Source organism: Oryx dammah, unplaced genomic scaffold (assembly GCF_014754425.2).
Source record: "Oryx dammah isolate SB20612 unplaced genomic scaffold, SCBI_Odam_1.1 HiC_scaffold_9, whole genome shotgun sequence".
Classification (NCBI taxonomy): Eukaryota; Metazoa; Chordata; class Mammalia; order Artiodactyla; family Bovidae; genus Oryx; species Oryx dammah.
The window spans coordinates 17153660-17169431 of NW_024070193.1; the positions used below are offsets into that span (position 1 = coordinate 17153660).

At 50.7% G+C, this 15772-nt stretch overlaps 1 protein-coding gene across 8 annotated transcripts in view; it reads left to right on the forward strand.

Moving 5' to 3' along the window:
• The first annotated feature begins 896 nt into the window (after positions 1 to 896).
• FLNB (filamin B) overlaps positions 897 to 15772 on the forward strand; it is a 138194-nt gene continuing 123318 nt past the window's right edge. For all 8 annotated transcript variants that reach the window (XM_040246478.1, XM_040246475.1, XM_040246476.1 and 5 more), the window contains exon 1: positions 897 to 1362. In XM_040246478.1, coding sequence (XP_040102412.1) covers positions 1071 to 1362 — 292 coding nt within the window. In that variant the 5' untranslated portion in view covers positions 897 to 1070. The remainder of the gene's footprint in view (positions 1363 to 15772) is intronic.

Consider the following 15772-nt stretch of genomic DNA (forward strand, 5'->3'; position numbering starts at 1 on the left):
GGCCTCCTGTCTCGCAACCAGATTCTTTGCCGTTTGAGCTACAGGGAAGTCCTGAACACAGAGCCTAGCACACAGCAATAGCTCAGTAAAAGGTCTTATTGAAACTTATTGAACCTGCAGGTGGGTGAAATACCCCTCCCCGCCAACCCCTCCAGTGGTCATGTGTGGATGTGAGAGCTGGACTGTGAAGAAGGCTGAGCGCCGAAGAATTGATGCTTCTGAACTGTGGTGCTGGAGAAGACTCTTGAGAGTCCCTTGGACTGCAAGGAGATCCAACCAGTCCATTCTGAAGGAGATCAGCCCTGGGATTTCTTTGGAAGGAAGGATGCTAAAGCTGAAACTCCAGTACTTTGGCCACCTCATGCGAAGAGTTGACTCATTGGAGAGGACTTTGTTGCTGGGAGGGATTGGGGGCAGGAGAAGGGGACAACAGAGGATGAGATGGCTGGATGGCATCACGGACTCGATGGACGCGACTCCGAGTGAACTCCGGGAGTTGGTGATGGACAGGGAGGCCTGGCGTGCTGCGATTCATGGGGTTGCAAAGAGTCGGACACGACTGAGCGACTGAACTGAACTGAACTGAACTGCCAACCCCTCCCGCGTGACCCATGCCACCGTCCCTGCCCATTCTGTCCAGGTTCCTACCTCTGCACGTCCCCTCACTCTGGAACCGGGTGACCTCCTTGAGAAGCTGGACATCTCCCGTCTCGCTTCCTTTCACCGAGGCTGTGAGCACAGAGCGCGGGGACCCCAGAGGACTTGAGAGTTCCCGGGCCGCAATGCTCGCTTCGAGCGGTAGGGGGCGAGCGTGGCCCGGGAGCGCCCTCCTGAGGTTTGGGACGGGGCGGAGCTTCAGGGGCGGGCCGACTCAGTGCGCAGGCGCGGGGCCAGACGCCTCGCGCGGCCACGGGCAGGCGGGCGCAGAGCAGCCCCAGCTGCGGCTTCGGTAGCAGCGAGTTCGAGCCCCGCTCCCGCTCCGCTTTGGTTTTTCGCTCCCCTCGGCCCTTGGGCCTCCATACGCCAGTCTCCGGCAACTCGCTGCGCATAGCGCTCTTCCCGCCGCCAGAATGCCGGTAACTGAGAAGGACCTGGCGGAGGACGCGCCCTGGAAGAAGATCCAGCAGAACACCTTCACGCGTTGGTGCAACGAGCACCTTAAGTGCGTGAACAAGCGCATAGGGAACCTGCAGACCGACCTGAGCGACGGGCTGCGGCTCATCGCGCTCCTGGAGGTGCTCAGCCAGAAGCACATGTACCGCAAGTACCACCAGCGGCCCACCTTCCGCCAGATGCAGCTGGAGAACGTGTCCGTGGCGCTCGAGTTCCTGGACCGCGAGAGCATCAAGCTCGTGTCCATCGGTGAGTGCCCTGGCCCGGCCGGTACCCCTCGCCCTCCAGCCTCCACCGCGCGTGCGCCCCTGTGGAGGCTGAAGCTCCCCGTCGGGTGCCCCCCCACCACCACCGCGCCGAGCAGCCGCGGGCTCCGTGTGGGCTCCGGGACCGGGGGACGTTGTCCCCCGAGGGCGCGAGGACAAAGGGGACCTAGGCCCCTCGGGAGATCCATCCTCCAGGGCGCTCTCCTCGTGTGCTCGCTCCCCGCCGTGCGCCGGGGCTGTGCGCCTGTTGGGGGCGGTGGGTTGAAGGTTCGGGTTGAGGCCGCACGGGGAGAGTCGGGGCTGTGGCATTTCTCGGGAGCTGGGGTGTCGCAGCTGGGGCCGGGGGACTGGAAGCCTCCGGTCCGCGGCCCCTGCGCGGGGTGGAGCCCTCGTCCCGCGCTCCCCGGAGCGCTCGCCCCGCTGCGCCCCGCGGCCGCCGAATGGGCGTTGGCTGGGAGGCCAGGTGGGGAGGCCCCGGGAGGGACTGTTCTCCGAATCCGGGGCCTCTCGCCCAGGTGGAGACGGGGACCTGGCGGTCGCCAGAAGGGGTGTGGGCCCCGAGGTGGGAAGGGGAGCCGCGGGGGTGTGTCTTCCTCGCTCCCAGCTCAGCTGTGGGTGCGCTGTCGCCGCCGAAGGTGTCATTCAGAGATGGGTGGTGGTCACAGGAGCCCCAGCTAGTGCGCGCTGGGGGCCCACAGCCTTCCCAGTCAGCTCCCTCCTCACGCAGCCTGCGAGCTGGGGCGCCGTCAGACCCCGGTTGCAGACGAGGCGGGGCCAGAGCGTTAATGGGCTCGCTCAGGCTAGCGAGGGTCCAGCTGAGAATTGGAGGAAGTGGGTGACAATTAAAGGAGACTTTGCTTTCCTCTCCCCGCCCTCCCCACACCAGGGTCTTCCTGAGAGCGGGGAGGGAGTTGGTGCTGGGTTCCTCTCCCCCGCCGGCCCCCGACCCGCATCGCGGGAGGAAGAGTGGGGGTGAGGTCCCGCCTGTGACCTCGGCTGGCTGAGGGCTTCTGGAAGGGCCACAAGGCGGCCGATGGGTGTGGACTCTAAGGATCGGGGCGAGGGGCGGCAGTGTGTGTGCCCGCGCGAGGGTGTTGGTGTGCAGAGTGTATGTGCACAGAGCATGTGTGTGGAGAGCATGTCACTGTGCAGAGAATGTGTGCGCACCTACACTGTGTGTGCGCGCGCTGCCAGGTGAGCCTCTAGCCCGTGAGGAGCTGCCTCAGGTCTCTTTCCGAGGAAAGCAGGCCTAAAGCTGGGTTCGGAGGCTGAGTCTCCTCGTCCTCTCCACCGCCCTCCCCGCGCCCGTCCTGGCAGGTAGGGCTGCTTCCTGGACCACAGCCATCAGCCTCCCCATCAGGGGTGTCGTCCCTGCCCAGGGAAGCTGTGTGACATTCGGTCTCCTCTGGGGCACCAATCTCCTGTAAGGAGGAAAGGAGAACCTCAGTTTCTCTGGGAATTATTTTCTTTTCAGATTCCTCAGATCCCTCTGAGGAATCTCAAAGGGCCGCTGGGCTCAACATGGATCCCTTCTTCTTTGCTTTGAAAATGTGTATTTATTTAATTAACTGAACAAAGAAATTTAAAGTAAACCAGGAGTGTCCGAACATGACATGAAATCTCTTTAAAAAAAAAAAAAACAAAACAAAAAAAACAACCAAACCACAGTACTAGAAAATCCTGGACTGCCTACTTTGCCAGCTGTTTACAGAGGCTGCAGCTGCTTCCAGCATGCTTTCCCATCAGTGCCCCCAAATTGAGGGTCTTATTCTAGACTTTGTCTGGCCCCGTACATCTTTCCCCTTAACCCTTATGATTTTCGTCCCTGAACCCAGCCAGGCCATAGCGACTTCTACCGTCCTGGCATTCCAGGGTTAGCTGTCCCTTCCGTGGTTGTGGCCTGTGGACTTTGGCAGTTTCTTGCTATGGACCTCTTCCCACCACAGTCTACACTGTTTTATTTTCTCCTTTTAAATAATTTCTTGGATCATATTCCCCAGAGTGGGATTCCTGGGTCAAAGGGTGTGATCACATTTGTGACTCCTGTCATTGGCTGCCTAGTTGTTCTCCAGAAAGATCTTACAGCAAACAGGTTTTCCAGCCTCTGGAGCCTGGAGGGAGGGTTGCCAAGGGTCAGGACTCCCTGAGGCGGTAATGCCTGAGGCCTCTTCCCTCTGCTCCTGGGACTGTGCAGGGTAAAGGCCCTTCAGAAAAAAATTCGCATCCTGCGAGGACTTCAGTTCAAGCTTTCCCTGCCTATGCTGTGTTGCTTTGTGCTGACGATGACAAATGAGTTCCAACTTGGGACACCGGCTAGGTTGAGTGTGTTCTGTTGATGACCCCGCTGATCGCCACCTTGAATCCTTGAGATCTGGTTTCCTTGTTTATGTAATGATCTCCCCACCACTTCCTAGTCCAGGCCCAGTGCTTAGAAAATGGTTGTTGTTATTACTGGGCATGGTGGTTTTGTCTTCAGTTGAGTCCGACTCTTTGTGACCCTATGGACTCTAGGCTGCTACTGTGACACTATGGACTGTACTGCCACCAGGCTCCTCTGTCCATGGGATTCTCCAGGCAAGAATACTGGAGTGGGCTGCCATACCATCCTCCAGGGGATCTTCCTGACCCAGGGACTGAACTTGTGTCTCCTGCATTGGCAGATGGGTTCAAATGGGGGAGGAGCCTGGTAGGCTACAGTCCATGGGGTCCCAAAGAGGCAGACACAACTGGGCAACTTCATTTTTCACTTTTCGTTACCAACTAGCACCACCTGGGAAGCCGGTTAGTATCATTACCTCTATTTAAAGTTGGGAAAACGGGAGTGAAGTAACTTCTTGTGCGGGTCACCCAGCTGGTGGATGTTGACTGGAACCTAGGTCTGACAAATTGTTCAACTTGAGGCTTAACTGACCTATTTTTCAAGGTCAGAACAATTAAAATACAGCCCCATTGTCCCACCAGAGAGCTCATGTGAACACAAAGTTTTGTAACTCTGGGGTGTAGGGGTTATGGTTGGACATCCATACATTGAGCCTCTGACCTTGAACAAAGTGAGGCCTTGGATGAGGGATGAGATTAATTCTCTGAACTGTGAAGAGGGTCCATGAGATGAGGGTCATGTCAGGAAGTGAGCAGAATCCGTTTGCATCTTTGTTTGTTTTGGTTTTTGCTTTTCTCTTTCCTCTGTGCTGTGCTCAGTTGTGGCTGACTTTTTGCACCCTCGTTGTCTGTAGCCCTCCAGGCTCCTCTGTCCATGGAAGTTTTCAGGCAAGGATACTGGAGTGGGTTGCCATTGCCTTCTCTAGGGGGGTCTTCCCAACCGAGGCATCAAACCCTTATCTCTTGCATCTCTTGAATCGGCAGGTGGTTTCTTTACCACTAGCACCAGCGGGAAAGCCCGGGTTTGCAACTTATATCTTGTTTTGAGGTGAATTTGTTGAGGGAGTAGCTGCCCTGTCTTCAGTAGTTTTGTTGTTGTTTGTTTGTTGGAGATTCCTACTACCAATGGGAGAAATTTCACTCCTGTAATCTGGGAAAGTATCTATGCAGGGTTTTGTATACTTTGGATAGCTCCCAACAACATACACTGTGGGAATCATTAGAGTTGGGTACAGGCGCCAGTTGTGTGACGTAGGTGGTCGGACGCTGAGAGCAGTGTGGCTTTTCTGCCTAGAATGCCCTGGCTGTTTATGTTTGTGATTCCTTGTAAGGTGGGCCCATCCTCGGCTTCATCCCAAAGTTGAAGTTCCTTCTTGTACCCTGGGCAGTTCATAATGAGGCCTTAGCATATTTAATTCCAGTTGTCTGCCAGGAGCTGGCAGGCTTATTTACTTGTTTTTCTAAAAGCTTTTCTGATCCTGGGCAGTGCAGCCAACTTGGAGAAGGGGTCTCCCAACCCAGGAATGACAGTCAGGGTAGCCTAGAAATTTGGGTGGTGTGTTTTGGTTTGATCCTTTATATAAAGGAATTCTTTCCTTTTTAATGGATGTGGTCTGACCCTGATGTTTGCTTAAAGTGCCTGTGCCAGGCCAGCACCCCAGAATAGGTGGGTGCATCTTCCTAAGACCTCCGGTCATTGGGCAGAGTTTCCAGGGTGGTAGGTCACTCACTCTGTTTTCTTTCCTTTCGTCCCACTCCCACCAAAATAATGTACAAATAATACTAAATTCTGCTCTGTCCTGTAAATAGTTAGCAAATACCGGTGTGTCTTTCAGGCAGTGTAGTTTACGTCTAGAAAGTAAAAGAAAGTGTTAGTTGCTCAGTCCTATCTGACTCATTGCAACCCCATGGACTGTAGCCTGCAAGGCTCCTCTGTCCGTGGGATTTCCTAGGCAAGAGTAGTAGAGTGGGTTGCCATTTCTTTCTCCCAGGGATTGAACCCAGGTCTTCTGCATTGCAGGTAGATTCTTTACCATCTGAGTCACTAGTTCACATCTAGGAAAGGCTTAAAAAGCAGCAAGATAGCAGGCTTCCTGAGAAGTTTCTGGGCTACTTGTAACAATGTAAGGCATTAGTGTCAGTTTGTTAAGAGCTAGGATTCTTGGTTCAAATCCTACTTGCCACTAAGTAGCGATTAAGAAACTTCTGTGCCTTCCTTTGCTTATAGCTTAAATCTGGATAATAGCTACTCCTTAAAAGGTTGTTGTAAAAACTAAACAAGTTAATATTTTTTAAAGTGCTCAGAGCAGTTCATGGCACATGAACTGTTGGTGCTGTGTGTTTGGTTAAATAAATAAAGTGCTGTCCAATAATATTCTCAAAAGTCACACTGGAGAGTTTGCACACTGAAAGGACATTTAAAATTGACACCATGCTGGGGAGACCAGCTTGTTTGGCTAATGGAGATTCCTGTTGCTCTAATAGGGTTATGGATTGCCCAGAGGGTGTCCCCTCCTTCGCAGGGGGTGACCTCTGGTTGTGTTATGATTTTTTGCCTCCAGGACCCATTCATTCCAGCTTTGTTTCTGAGAGCTGGACAGGAGTTTGGAGTGGCTGGTCATTCCAGTCTCCCACCCGTTCAGGAATCTCAGGGCCAAATCATTTCCAGATGGTAGTTAGACGTCTGCAAGCTCCTCCAGCAATGGTGGGGCCAGCATGCCAGTCAGCAGCTGCCTTCTTTCTTGGAGAGTCTGTGCTGAAGGAGAGCTTTGATTTGGAGCCAAATTATGTCTCCCGGGCACTCCCTCTTTGCTCCCCACCCGGGGAGGGGGTCCTGATTCTGTGCTGTGAAGCTGTATCATGGGTTAGTCAAGGATGGCTGCCTTGCTCCTTGGGCAGCAGCTGCTCAGGTCGGAGTCTTGGGGCCCCCCAATTTTTCTCCATTGGCTCCATGGCCAGGGTACTGCACCGCCCTGCTTCCTCTATAAATGGCCTTCAGGGTAGCACATGCCTGAAGCTGTTTCTCACCGTCATTCTGACCCATAACAGTTGTGCAACTCTGGTCCACTGCAGTAACCTTTCTGAGCCTCAGAAAGGTTTGTAAAACGGAGGCGAATGATAGTTACTATCATAGCTTTGCCGAGAGCATTCGATTTAAGTTACAGCATAATGCTGGTGTCGTCATTATTACTATAGTGGGCTTTGTCTTATCCTCAGTCTATTCTCTGGCCAGTCCTGCCACTGTCAAACGGTGTGTTAGTTATCCCCCTCCCTCCAGCTTGGAATTTCCAAGGTGCCTCTCAAAATCCTTTCTCTCTTCCTTTCCTCATTTAACCAGCATATGAAAGACCAGCCCTGAGCCAGGCTCAGTGCTAGGGCCACAGGAATATAATGAGAGCCATGTCCCTGGCTTGCCCTACTGCTCAGCACAGAGGAGAGACAAGTCACCAGGGAATGTCCTTCTCAAACCTTCAGGCACACACAAATCACCTGGGAACTTGAAAATGGGGGCCCGTTTAAAATGTCAGCCTGATTCACTAGATTAGGGGTGAACTCTGAATTCCGCTCTTCCAGTTGGCTCCCAGTTGTCACTGCCTGCGGACCATCATTTAATAGTAAGGACTAAGATGAGAAGCCCTCTGAGGGGGAAGAGCACCTTCCATCAGGCTAGACTGGGTAGTTTGGAGGGCTTCCTGGAAGAAGGGGCTGTTGTGCTGAAACCTAAAGCCTGACTATAATTAGTCAGGTGAGCCCAGAAGTAGAAGAGTGTCAGGTGGAGATCGGAGGGGTGGTGGAGAGGTAGGCAGGGGCTGGCTCACAAAGGACCCTTTGAGGTTAGAGGTTGCCAGAAGAGCATCTTTGTTTAGGGAGCCTGGGGTAAGGTAAGTGAACCCAGCTGAAATGGCTCAGCTAATCTGAGGATCTCTTCACTGTTGCTCCAGTTACTCCTATCAGAAAAGAAAAAAAATTGAATGTACCCCTTTCTCATATGCATGTGTTTATAAGCTGTATACATATACCACAGTCAGTCTGTATATTAAATGTTACTAAAGTTTAGTTTCTTTTTAGGTAGCAAATCCAAATAGAAGATCTGGTTTTTCTTCTGCTATAATGGATTATCTTTTGCATCCTTGGGGTGCATATACCCTGTTTGGGGGCCCCTGACAGCTTGCATATCTATATTTCCTTTTCCCCCCCATATTGTTATTAATCTGTGTTCGTCTGTTTTGTAAAAGTTTATTTGACTGCCCCAGGTCAGGATCTTTAGATGTGGCGGGTGAACTCTTAGTTGCAGCAGGTGGAATCTAGTCCCCTGACCAGGGATTGAACTCTGGCCCCTGCATTGGGAACTCAGAGTTTTAGCCACTGGACCACCAGGAAAGTCCCTGCATTTAGTTTTCATCTTTAATTTTTCTCCATTAAAGAGGTGGATCTATAATTATAACCTCTTCCCCCAACAAATTGAACCAAATGATTAAATCCAACTGGATGAGCCATTTCCATCTAATGTGTGGTATTCCCTGCTCTTAAAAAAAGATTAAAAACTATCTTTCATGATGTTCTAGGCTTCCCCAGTGGCTCAAATGGTAAAGAAACTACGTGCAGTGTGGGAGACCTGGGTTCAGTCCCTGGGTCTCGAAGTTCCCCTGGAAAAGAGAATGAATGGCAGGCTTCCCTGGTGGCTCAGATGGCAAAAGAATCCACCTGCAATGTGGGAGCCCTGAGTTCGATCCCTGGGTTAGGAAGATCCCCTGGAGGAGGGCATGGCAACCCACTCTAGTATTCTTGCCTGGAGAATTCTATGGACAGAGGAGTCTGGTGGGCTACAGTCCATGGGGTCACAAAGAGTTGGACACTGCTGAGCGACCAAGTAACGCTTTATGATGTTCTGCTACAAGCCACTTTATGTTGCTGTTGTAAATCTAGTTATGCATTAAACATGTTTGATAATCACCAAATGGACTCATGTTATTGTATGCTAAACAGCAGTACTTTCTTCTCCTGGGGCTGGGAAAGCAGCCTTGAATGTATAAGGTGCCTGTATACTTTTCTTCAGAATTGAGTCCATCTTCTGGGAAGAGAGTCTATTTTGACAGAGTGTTGACTTCCTCCTCCCCCCATCATCCAATCCTGGCACAGGTAGACAGCGTGGCCCGGAGGACACCTGTGCCCCTCTGTTCTTGGTTGCACGAATGCTCACCATGATGCCCTTCGTGTGCCAAATGTTGCTGTGTGCACACGTATCTCTGACATAAGATCTAGTGTCTCTCTGTACCTGCTCTGTGCTAAGCGTTATCCTGAGTGCCTTGCTTCGATTACTTCTAATCCTCATTATGAACGCTGCATACAGTGGCTTTATGTCTATTTCCACGTTATAGATGAGAAAACTGAGGCTCAACTCTACCTCGCTTCACATGCCAGCCATGATCCTTGCCTGCATTAAGCTGTAGTTTTTGTTTTGTAGTGTCACAGTTGGGTTCCACACTCATAAAATAGATATATTGTTTAATTGCTAAGTCATGTCTGACTCTTTTTCAGCCGTATGGACTGTAGTCTGTCAGACTCCTTTGTCCATGGGATTTGCCAGGCAAGAATATTGGGGTGGGTTGCCATTGCCTTCTTTAGGGGAATTCCCCAACCCAGGGATTGAACCCACATCTCCTGCATTAGCAGGTGAGCCCTTTACTGCGGAGCCACCGAGGAAGCCCGCAAATGTTATAGTGAGAGATTTTCTACTGCTTTACTCCTGTTCATTTCTATTTTATTTAAAACACTTTTATTTTACTTGAACATTTGGACTTGGTTAGTGTGAAATTGAAATTTCCTTCTATAAAACATAGCTTTGGGGGGCCCATTTGCCTCACCTCTTCTGGCATCGTAAAGCTTTCATGGGGGTCTTCTTTCCATTTCTTGGAGACAGCTCTCTGGTTCTTTCCTGCCTTTTTTTGGTTTTCAGGGGCAGTGGTTTCACTGCAGGTCTGGACAGCAGGGACCAGCTGAAGGTCTTCTTAGGGGAGCCAGGCAGGGCTTTCTTTGCGAGGCCTGGAAGTCAGCAGTGTGGAGGAGGCTGCCTCCTGGCTGCAGTCCTGTGGGGCTTGCAGTGCCCACCACCTGTGAGGGTATATGGGTGGGGTTTGCTGAGACCCAGCTATCCTGGGAGATCCTTGGTGACAGTCGACACTGGGACAGCTGTGCTTTGTCACAGTGACCTCACCCCGCATCCTTGCCTTCTGCTACCTGTAAACATTAACTGACAGGGGCAGCAAGGTGGAGGTAGGGCATTGGGTTGCGATTGCCGCTGAGCAGAACTTTTCTTTCCTGGCTGGCACTCAGCCTGCATCAGTCAAGCAGCCCTGGTACAAACCTCCAATCCAAGCCAGAGGTTCCTTGCTCATATTCAAGGAGCCTGGGGGGCAGGCCCCTTGCTACACCACCAGGGCACCAAGCCGTGTGCTCCGGGACTGTATTTGTGTCCCTAAGGGGCTTCTCCTGCAGTACAGCTCCTGAGCGATCAAACTGGTCTTGCCGGCCGTCTCTAGGTGCTCAGCCTCCCCAGAAATTGCAGGGCTGGCTTGTTGAAAGGTCTGGGCGTTAACACAACACTCCTGTTCGTCCTCTCTGAAGGCCCTTTATGCTGGCATGAATTCCTTTTCTCATGGAGATCTGAAAGCTCTTTTGACTAAATGGGTCACCTTTCTGGGTATTTTCATAAGGCTGGTCAGCTTTTGCCACGCCAGACAACTTTTCTGGAATTTCCGTTTAGATATAAAGGCAACCAAAGAGGTTGGAATTATTTGGAACCCTGTGTGGAATTTTGGTTTTCGAGCTATAGGGAAATGGGTGGGGACTGTGGCAGGGACTGTGTAAATTCCCCGCGTCCCATAAATTAAGATTTTGAGATTAGCAGAGGCAGGCAGCGGTCAGCTTTCCTTCAACAAACAGGAGTGGTGCGGCTTTCTGCCTCGTGCTTATGGTGACCCAGGCAGAGGCAGGCCTCCCATGTAGCCGGGGGTATGAAAGGAGTCTCAGTGACTAGAATCAGATTCCTCCATCTCCCCTGGAGCCCCGAAGAAAATAACCAAGTTCTTATCAAGCTGGTACTGCACTGCTTGTGCGCACCTCCCTGAAGTGATTTATCAGATATTCTGGGAAAACAAGAATTATTTGGCATTCTACAGCCTGCTGGGAGCACAGCTCAGACTGGTGTTTTTTTTTTTCCTGTGCTGGACCTTCATAGCGGCACAGGGCTTTCTCTAGTTGCAGCGCACCAGCTTCTCGTTGTGGTGGGTTCTCTTGTCGTGGAATGTGGGCTCTAGAGGGCAGGGTCGGTAGCTGTGGCACATGGGCTTAGTTGCCCCCTGGCATGCGGGATCTTCTCAGACCAGGGATCGAACCTGTGTCCCCTGCATTGACAGGCGGATTCTTAATCACTGGATCACCAGGGAGGTCCAGCTTGATACTTCATGCACAGGAACAAAGTGATTGTTCCCTCGGTGGGGTAAAGCAAGCCAGAGGACGAGGACCAGGCCCTGCCATCCCAGGGGTCCTCAGGTTCTGAGGCCTTGGGGCTCCAACCCTAAAGGACCTTTGTGACTTGGCAATTCTGTTAATTGAACAGAGTTAGTTCTGGGTTCTGTTTACAAGATTCCTTGTCAGAAGAGGCAGAGGCTGGAAGACCGAGGGTGTGCTGCTAGTGGGACTGGGAGCCGCTCAGTGCAGCTTCCAGCCATCCCAGGGCAGAACCCAGAAGGTGTTCTGGGAGAAGGAACCTTGGTGGACCCTGGCTTGCAAGCACCTGGGCAGTGGCTTCTCACATTCCCCATCTCCACTAAAGGAGGCAGGCAAGCTGGTACCTGGGGAATGCCTCTTCTGCTGGGAAGTCCTTTACAGGAGGTGACCGACTGCCAGGCTCCTCTGTCCATGGAATTCTCTGGGCAGGAATACTGGAGTGGGTTGTCGTGTCCTCCTCCACGGGATCTTCCCAACCCAGAGATCGAACGCAGGTCTCCTGCATTGCTGGCAGACTCTTTACCATTTGAGCTACCTGGGAAGCCCCCAAATGTTCATCTTTTGGGACAGTGATGCTGAACATAAAGAATTCAGCATTTTGTAGTTATTTTTCGAACATCCATAATTTACTTCAACTGTTAGAAAACAAAGCATCTTCTAGCTTGCCATGTGAGAGTCAGAAAAATGAACAAAAGAAGCCACTGAAAGACACTATGATCATAGTAATAGTTTTGTTAATAGTAAATATATATTGAGCATGTGCTGGTACCAGGCATTGGGATAAATCCTTTTCAATAATGGCTAAATGGAACTCCATTGCAACCCCGAGCTGTGGTTATTGTGGTAACCCCATTACACAGACAAGGAAACTGAGGCATGGCCAGTTCAGCCAGTATGTGGCAGGCTGTGACCCTCTCCTGAGATTTCAGTCCCCAAAGGAGGACATGTCAGCTCAGCATGTCTTTGAAACTCACTTCTAACAAGTTTTTTTTTTTTTTTTAATGAAATGAAAAGTTGCATTTGTAGTTCTTTGTTTAAAAATATTTAGAAATCAAGAACATAGAAATATAAAGAAAAAATGCATCACCTGTGAAGAATGTTAAGTTTTTTTTTTGTTTTTCCAGAGTTTTGCTTTCTCCTCTCTTTTGATCAGAATGTGGAAGAGGGGATGCATTTTCTTAGGAAAAAGACTGTGGACTGGAAATGTTTTGTGAAATCATTTTGATCATATTGATGGTTGTAACAAGATTCATCCTTGAGTTCTTGCTGAGCTGTGGTCAGCATTAAAATTGGAGGTCTTGGTTGAGGCTCATCATGGTTTGCAAGTCTCCCTTTGTCTAGAAATATGTTTTGGTCAACCAGAGAGTGGGGTGTTGCAGCCACTTCTGTCTCTTAAAAGTTTTTAGGATCAACTTTTATTGGGACTGCCAGGGTCTCTTAATAATAGTAATTATCTTTGGTTACATTGTGACCTTGTCTCATGATTAGTCCAGCACAGAAACATGAAACTAAAACATACCTGTTAGTTGCTCAGCTCCCTTAGTTTAGATGTCTCAAATATGCTTGGTAACAATGTAGTTGGTTCACTCATGCATGCATGAGTGCCAGGTTGCTTCATTCCTGTCTGACTCTTTGTGACCCCATGCCTGCCTGCAAACTCTCAGATGTCTGAAAATTGTCTGCAGCCTTGAGTTCTTCATTGGTTTCCTGGAGACATTTTGTCAACAGCCCTCAGGACACCAGACCCCTGGAATCATCCTGTCTTGGTCTTGTTTGAGGCAAAGGAGATAGGCTGTAAACCACTTTAAAATATAAATTGAGTCATTTCCTCAGAGTGCTTAAGCGTATGGGTCAGTTAGACCCTGCTACTTAATAACTAGGAGACTCGGGACAAGATGCTTGACTTAGCCCAGGTTATGTGCCCCAGGCTATATTAGTACTCGGCTCTTGGTCTTACTGAGGATAAATGATACAGTTCCTGCAAAGCACTTGACCTAGCCCTTGGTGGACACTAAGGGACCTTAAGTGGTGGTCGCTGCCTTCCTCCCTCCTCTTAATTCCTGGGCTAGTGGTGGCCACTTTTGACTGGAGGAAGACATGGCCTAATTATCTTGTAAGGGGAGGGTGGGTCAAAGAAATTGGTGACTCAGAAACTGGTCAAAGATACCTCGTACCTTTTAGGGTGTTTTTTGACAAAGAAGTGGCCTGGATTTTTGAGGGCAGGAGTCATAGGCTGGTGGCATTTCCTGGTCTTCCGGACAAATATCCCTTAAGAGAAAACACGTGCCAACTGTTCTTGACACAATCCCTGACTTTCCCTTTCTTCTTGTTTGGCTAGTGTGTGTATATATATATAGACTAGCTCCTTTGTCCTCCTTCCGTTCTTTAGCCTTTCTTTTTGTCTCCTAGCATGTCCTTTGCTCCCATTTCTTTCTCTCCTGATATTGCTCTCCTGGAAATGGCTGTAACACCGTCCAGAGTCCAGGTGACTGCTCATGGGTTTGAGTCTTGACTCTGCCACTTGAGAGCTGACTGACCCCAGCTCACTGTTCTGCCTCTTATTGTTGTTCTTTCGCTCTGCTGCTGCTGCTAAGTCGCTTCAGTCGTGTCTGACTCTGTGCGGCCCCGTAGACGGCAGCCTACCAGGCTCCCCCGTCCCTGGGATTCTCCAGGCAAGAACACTGGAGTGGGTTGCCATTTCCTTCTCCAATGCATGAAAGTGAAAAGTGAAAGGGAACTCGCTCAGTCATGTCCGACTCTTAGCGACCCCATGGACTGCAGCCCACCAGGCTCCTCCACCCATGGGATTTTCCAGGCAAGAGGACTGGAGTGGGGTGCCATTGCCTTCTCTGCTCAGTCATGTCCAATTCTTTGTGACCCCAAGGACAGCAGCATGCCAGGCTTTCCTGTCCACCACCTCCCAGAGCTTGCTCAAACTCATGTCCATTGAGTCGGTGATGCCATCCAATCATCTCATCCTCTGTCATCCCCTCCTCCTCCTGCCTCAGTCTTTCCCAGCATCAGGGTCTTTTCTAATGAGTCAGTTCTTTGCATCAGGTGGCCAAAGTCTTGGAGCTTTAGCTTCAGCATCAGTCCTTCCAGTGAATATTCAGGATTTATTTCCTTTGGGATGGACTGGTTGGATCTCCTTGCAGTCCAAAGGACTCTCAAGAGTCTTCTCCAACACCACAGTTCTAAAGCATCAATTCTTCAGTGCTCAGCTTTCTGTACGGTCCAACCCTCGTATCCATACATGACTACTGGAAAAACCGTAGCTTTGGCTATATGGATCTTTGTTTCCAAAGTAATGTCTCTGCTTTTTAATATGCTGTCTAGGTCTGTCATACCTTTTCTTCCAGGGAGCAAGTGTCTTTTAATTCCATGGCTGCAGTCACTGCAGTGATTTTGGAGCCCAAGAAAATAGTCTATCACTGTTTCCATTGTTTCCCCATCTATTTGCCGTGAAGTAATGGGATCAGATGCCATGATCTTAGTTTTTTGAATGGTGAGTTTCAAGCCAGCGTTGCATTATTATACTGAAGCCCTGCCCCTCCCACTAACCCTTTTCAGCCCCTAGTGGAGGAGAAGGAAGAGAAGCCAGTTGTGCTGGAGGGGAGGTGATGCTGACTGCCTTGAACACTTCTCGTCTGAAGCCAAGCAGGTTATCCTAGCTGCTCCCGCAGGCCCAGTCACACTCCTTCAGCCTGGCTTGTTGGCTGACCCGGCCCTTTGACGTCTGGGATCATGGTGGGACTGCCTGCACCATCTCTCAGGATTTGTGTGGCCCTGGGTGTGGTCTTGAACCCAGAACTGTCTAACCTCGTCTCATGGAGACACCAACATGTTTTTACAGTAGTTCTTGGGAACTGGACTGCTGGGGTGACACCAGCCTGTACAAACAGCATCAAGATTGCCCGAATGGGGTGAGGGGAGGCAGCTGGCACTGAAAACTGTGGCTGCTGAGACCAGGAGATGTGGAGGGTTGGGGGGCAGGCAGGATTCTCAGTTCTTGTTGGGAGTGTGCTGGCTTGGCCCAGACAGGCTGAAGGGATCTGTGTCTCGTGTAACTACCTGCTTCTCCCAGTAACCCCTTGAGTGCAGCTGCCTGCTGTGCCCTTTGTTGGGCCACGTTTCTAATACTTGACTTTTAGGGAGTATCAGTTTTTTAGGTCATCTTCTGTGGGGGCAGGGAACACCCAACATCTTTTCCAGAGATAGAATTTATGGAGGGTGGGGGCTTACTTCAGTGAGTGACTAGTGCAGATTTTTATTTTTTAATGATTATATTTGTTTTTATTTCTTTATTTTTGGCTGTTCTGGATCTTCACTAATGCACGGGATTTTTTTCTTGTTGTGGCCAGTGGGGTGCGTGGGCTTCTCTCTGCAGTGGCTCCTCTTGCTGTGGAGCACGGGCTCTAGGGCACTTGGGCTCAGTGGCTGTGGCTCCCAGACCCTGGAGCCCGGGCTCAGTGGCTGTGGCTCCCGGACCCTGGAGCCCGGGCTCA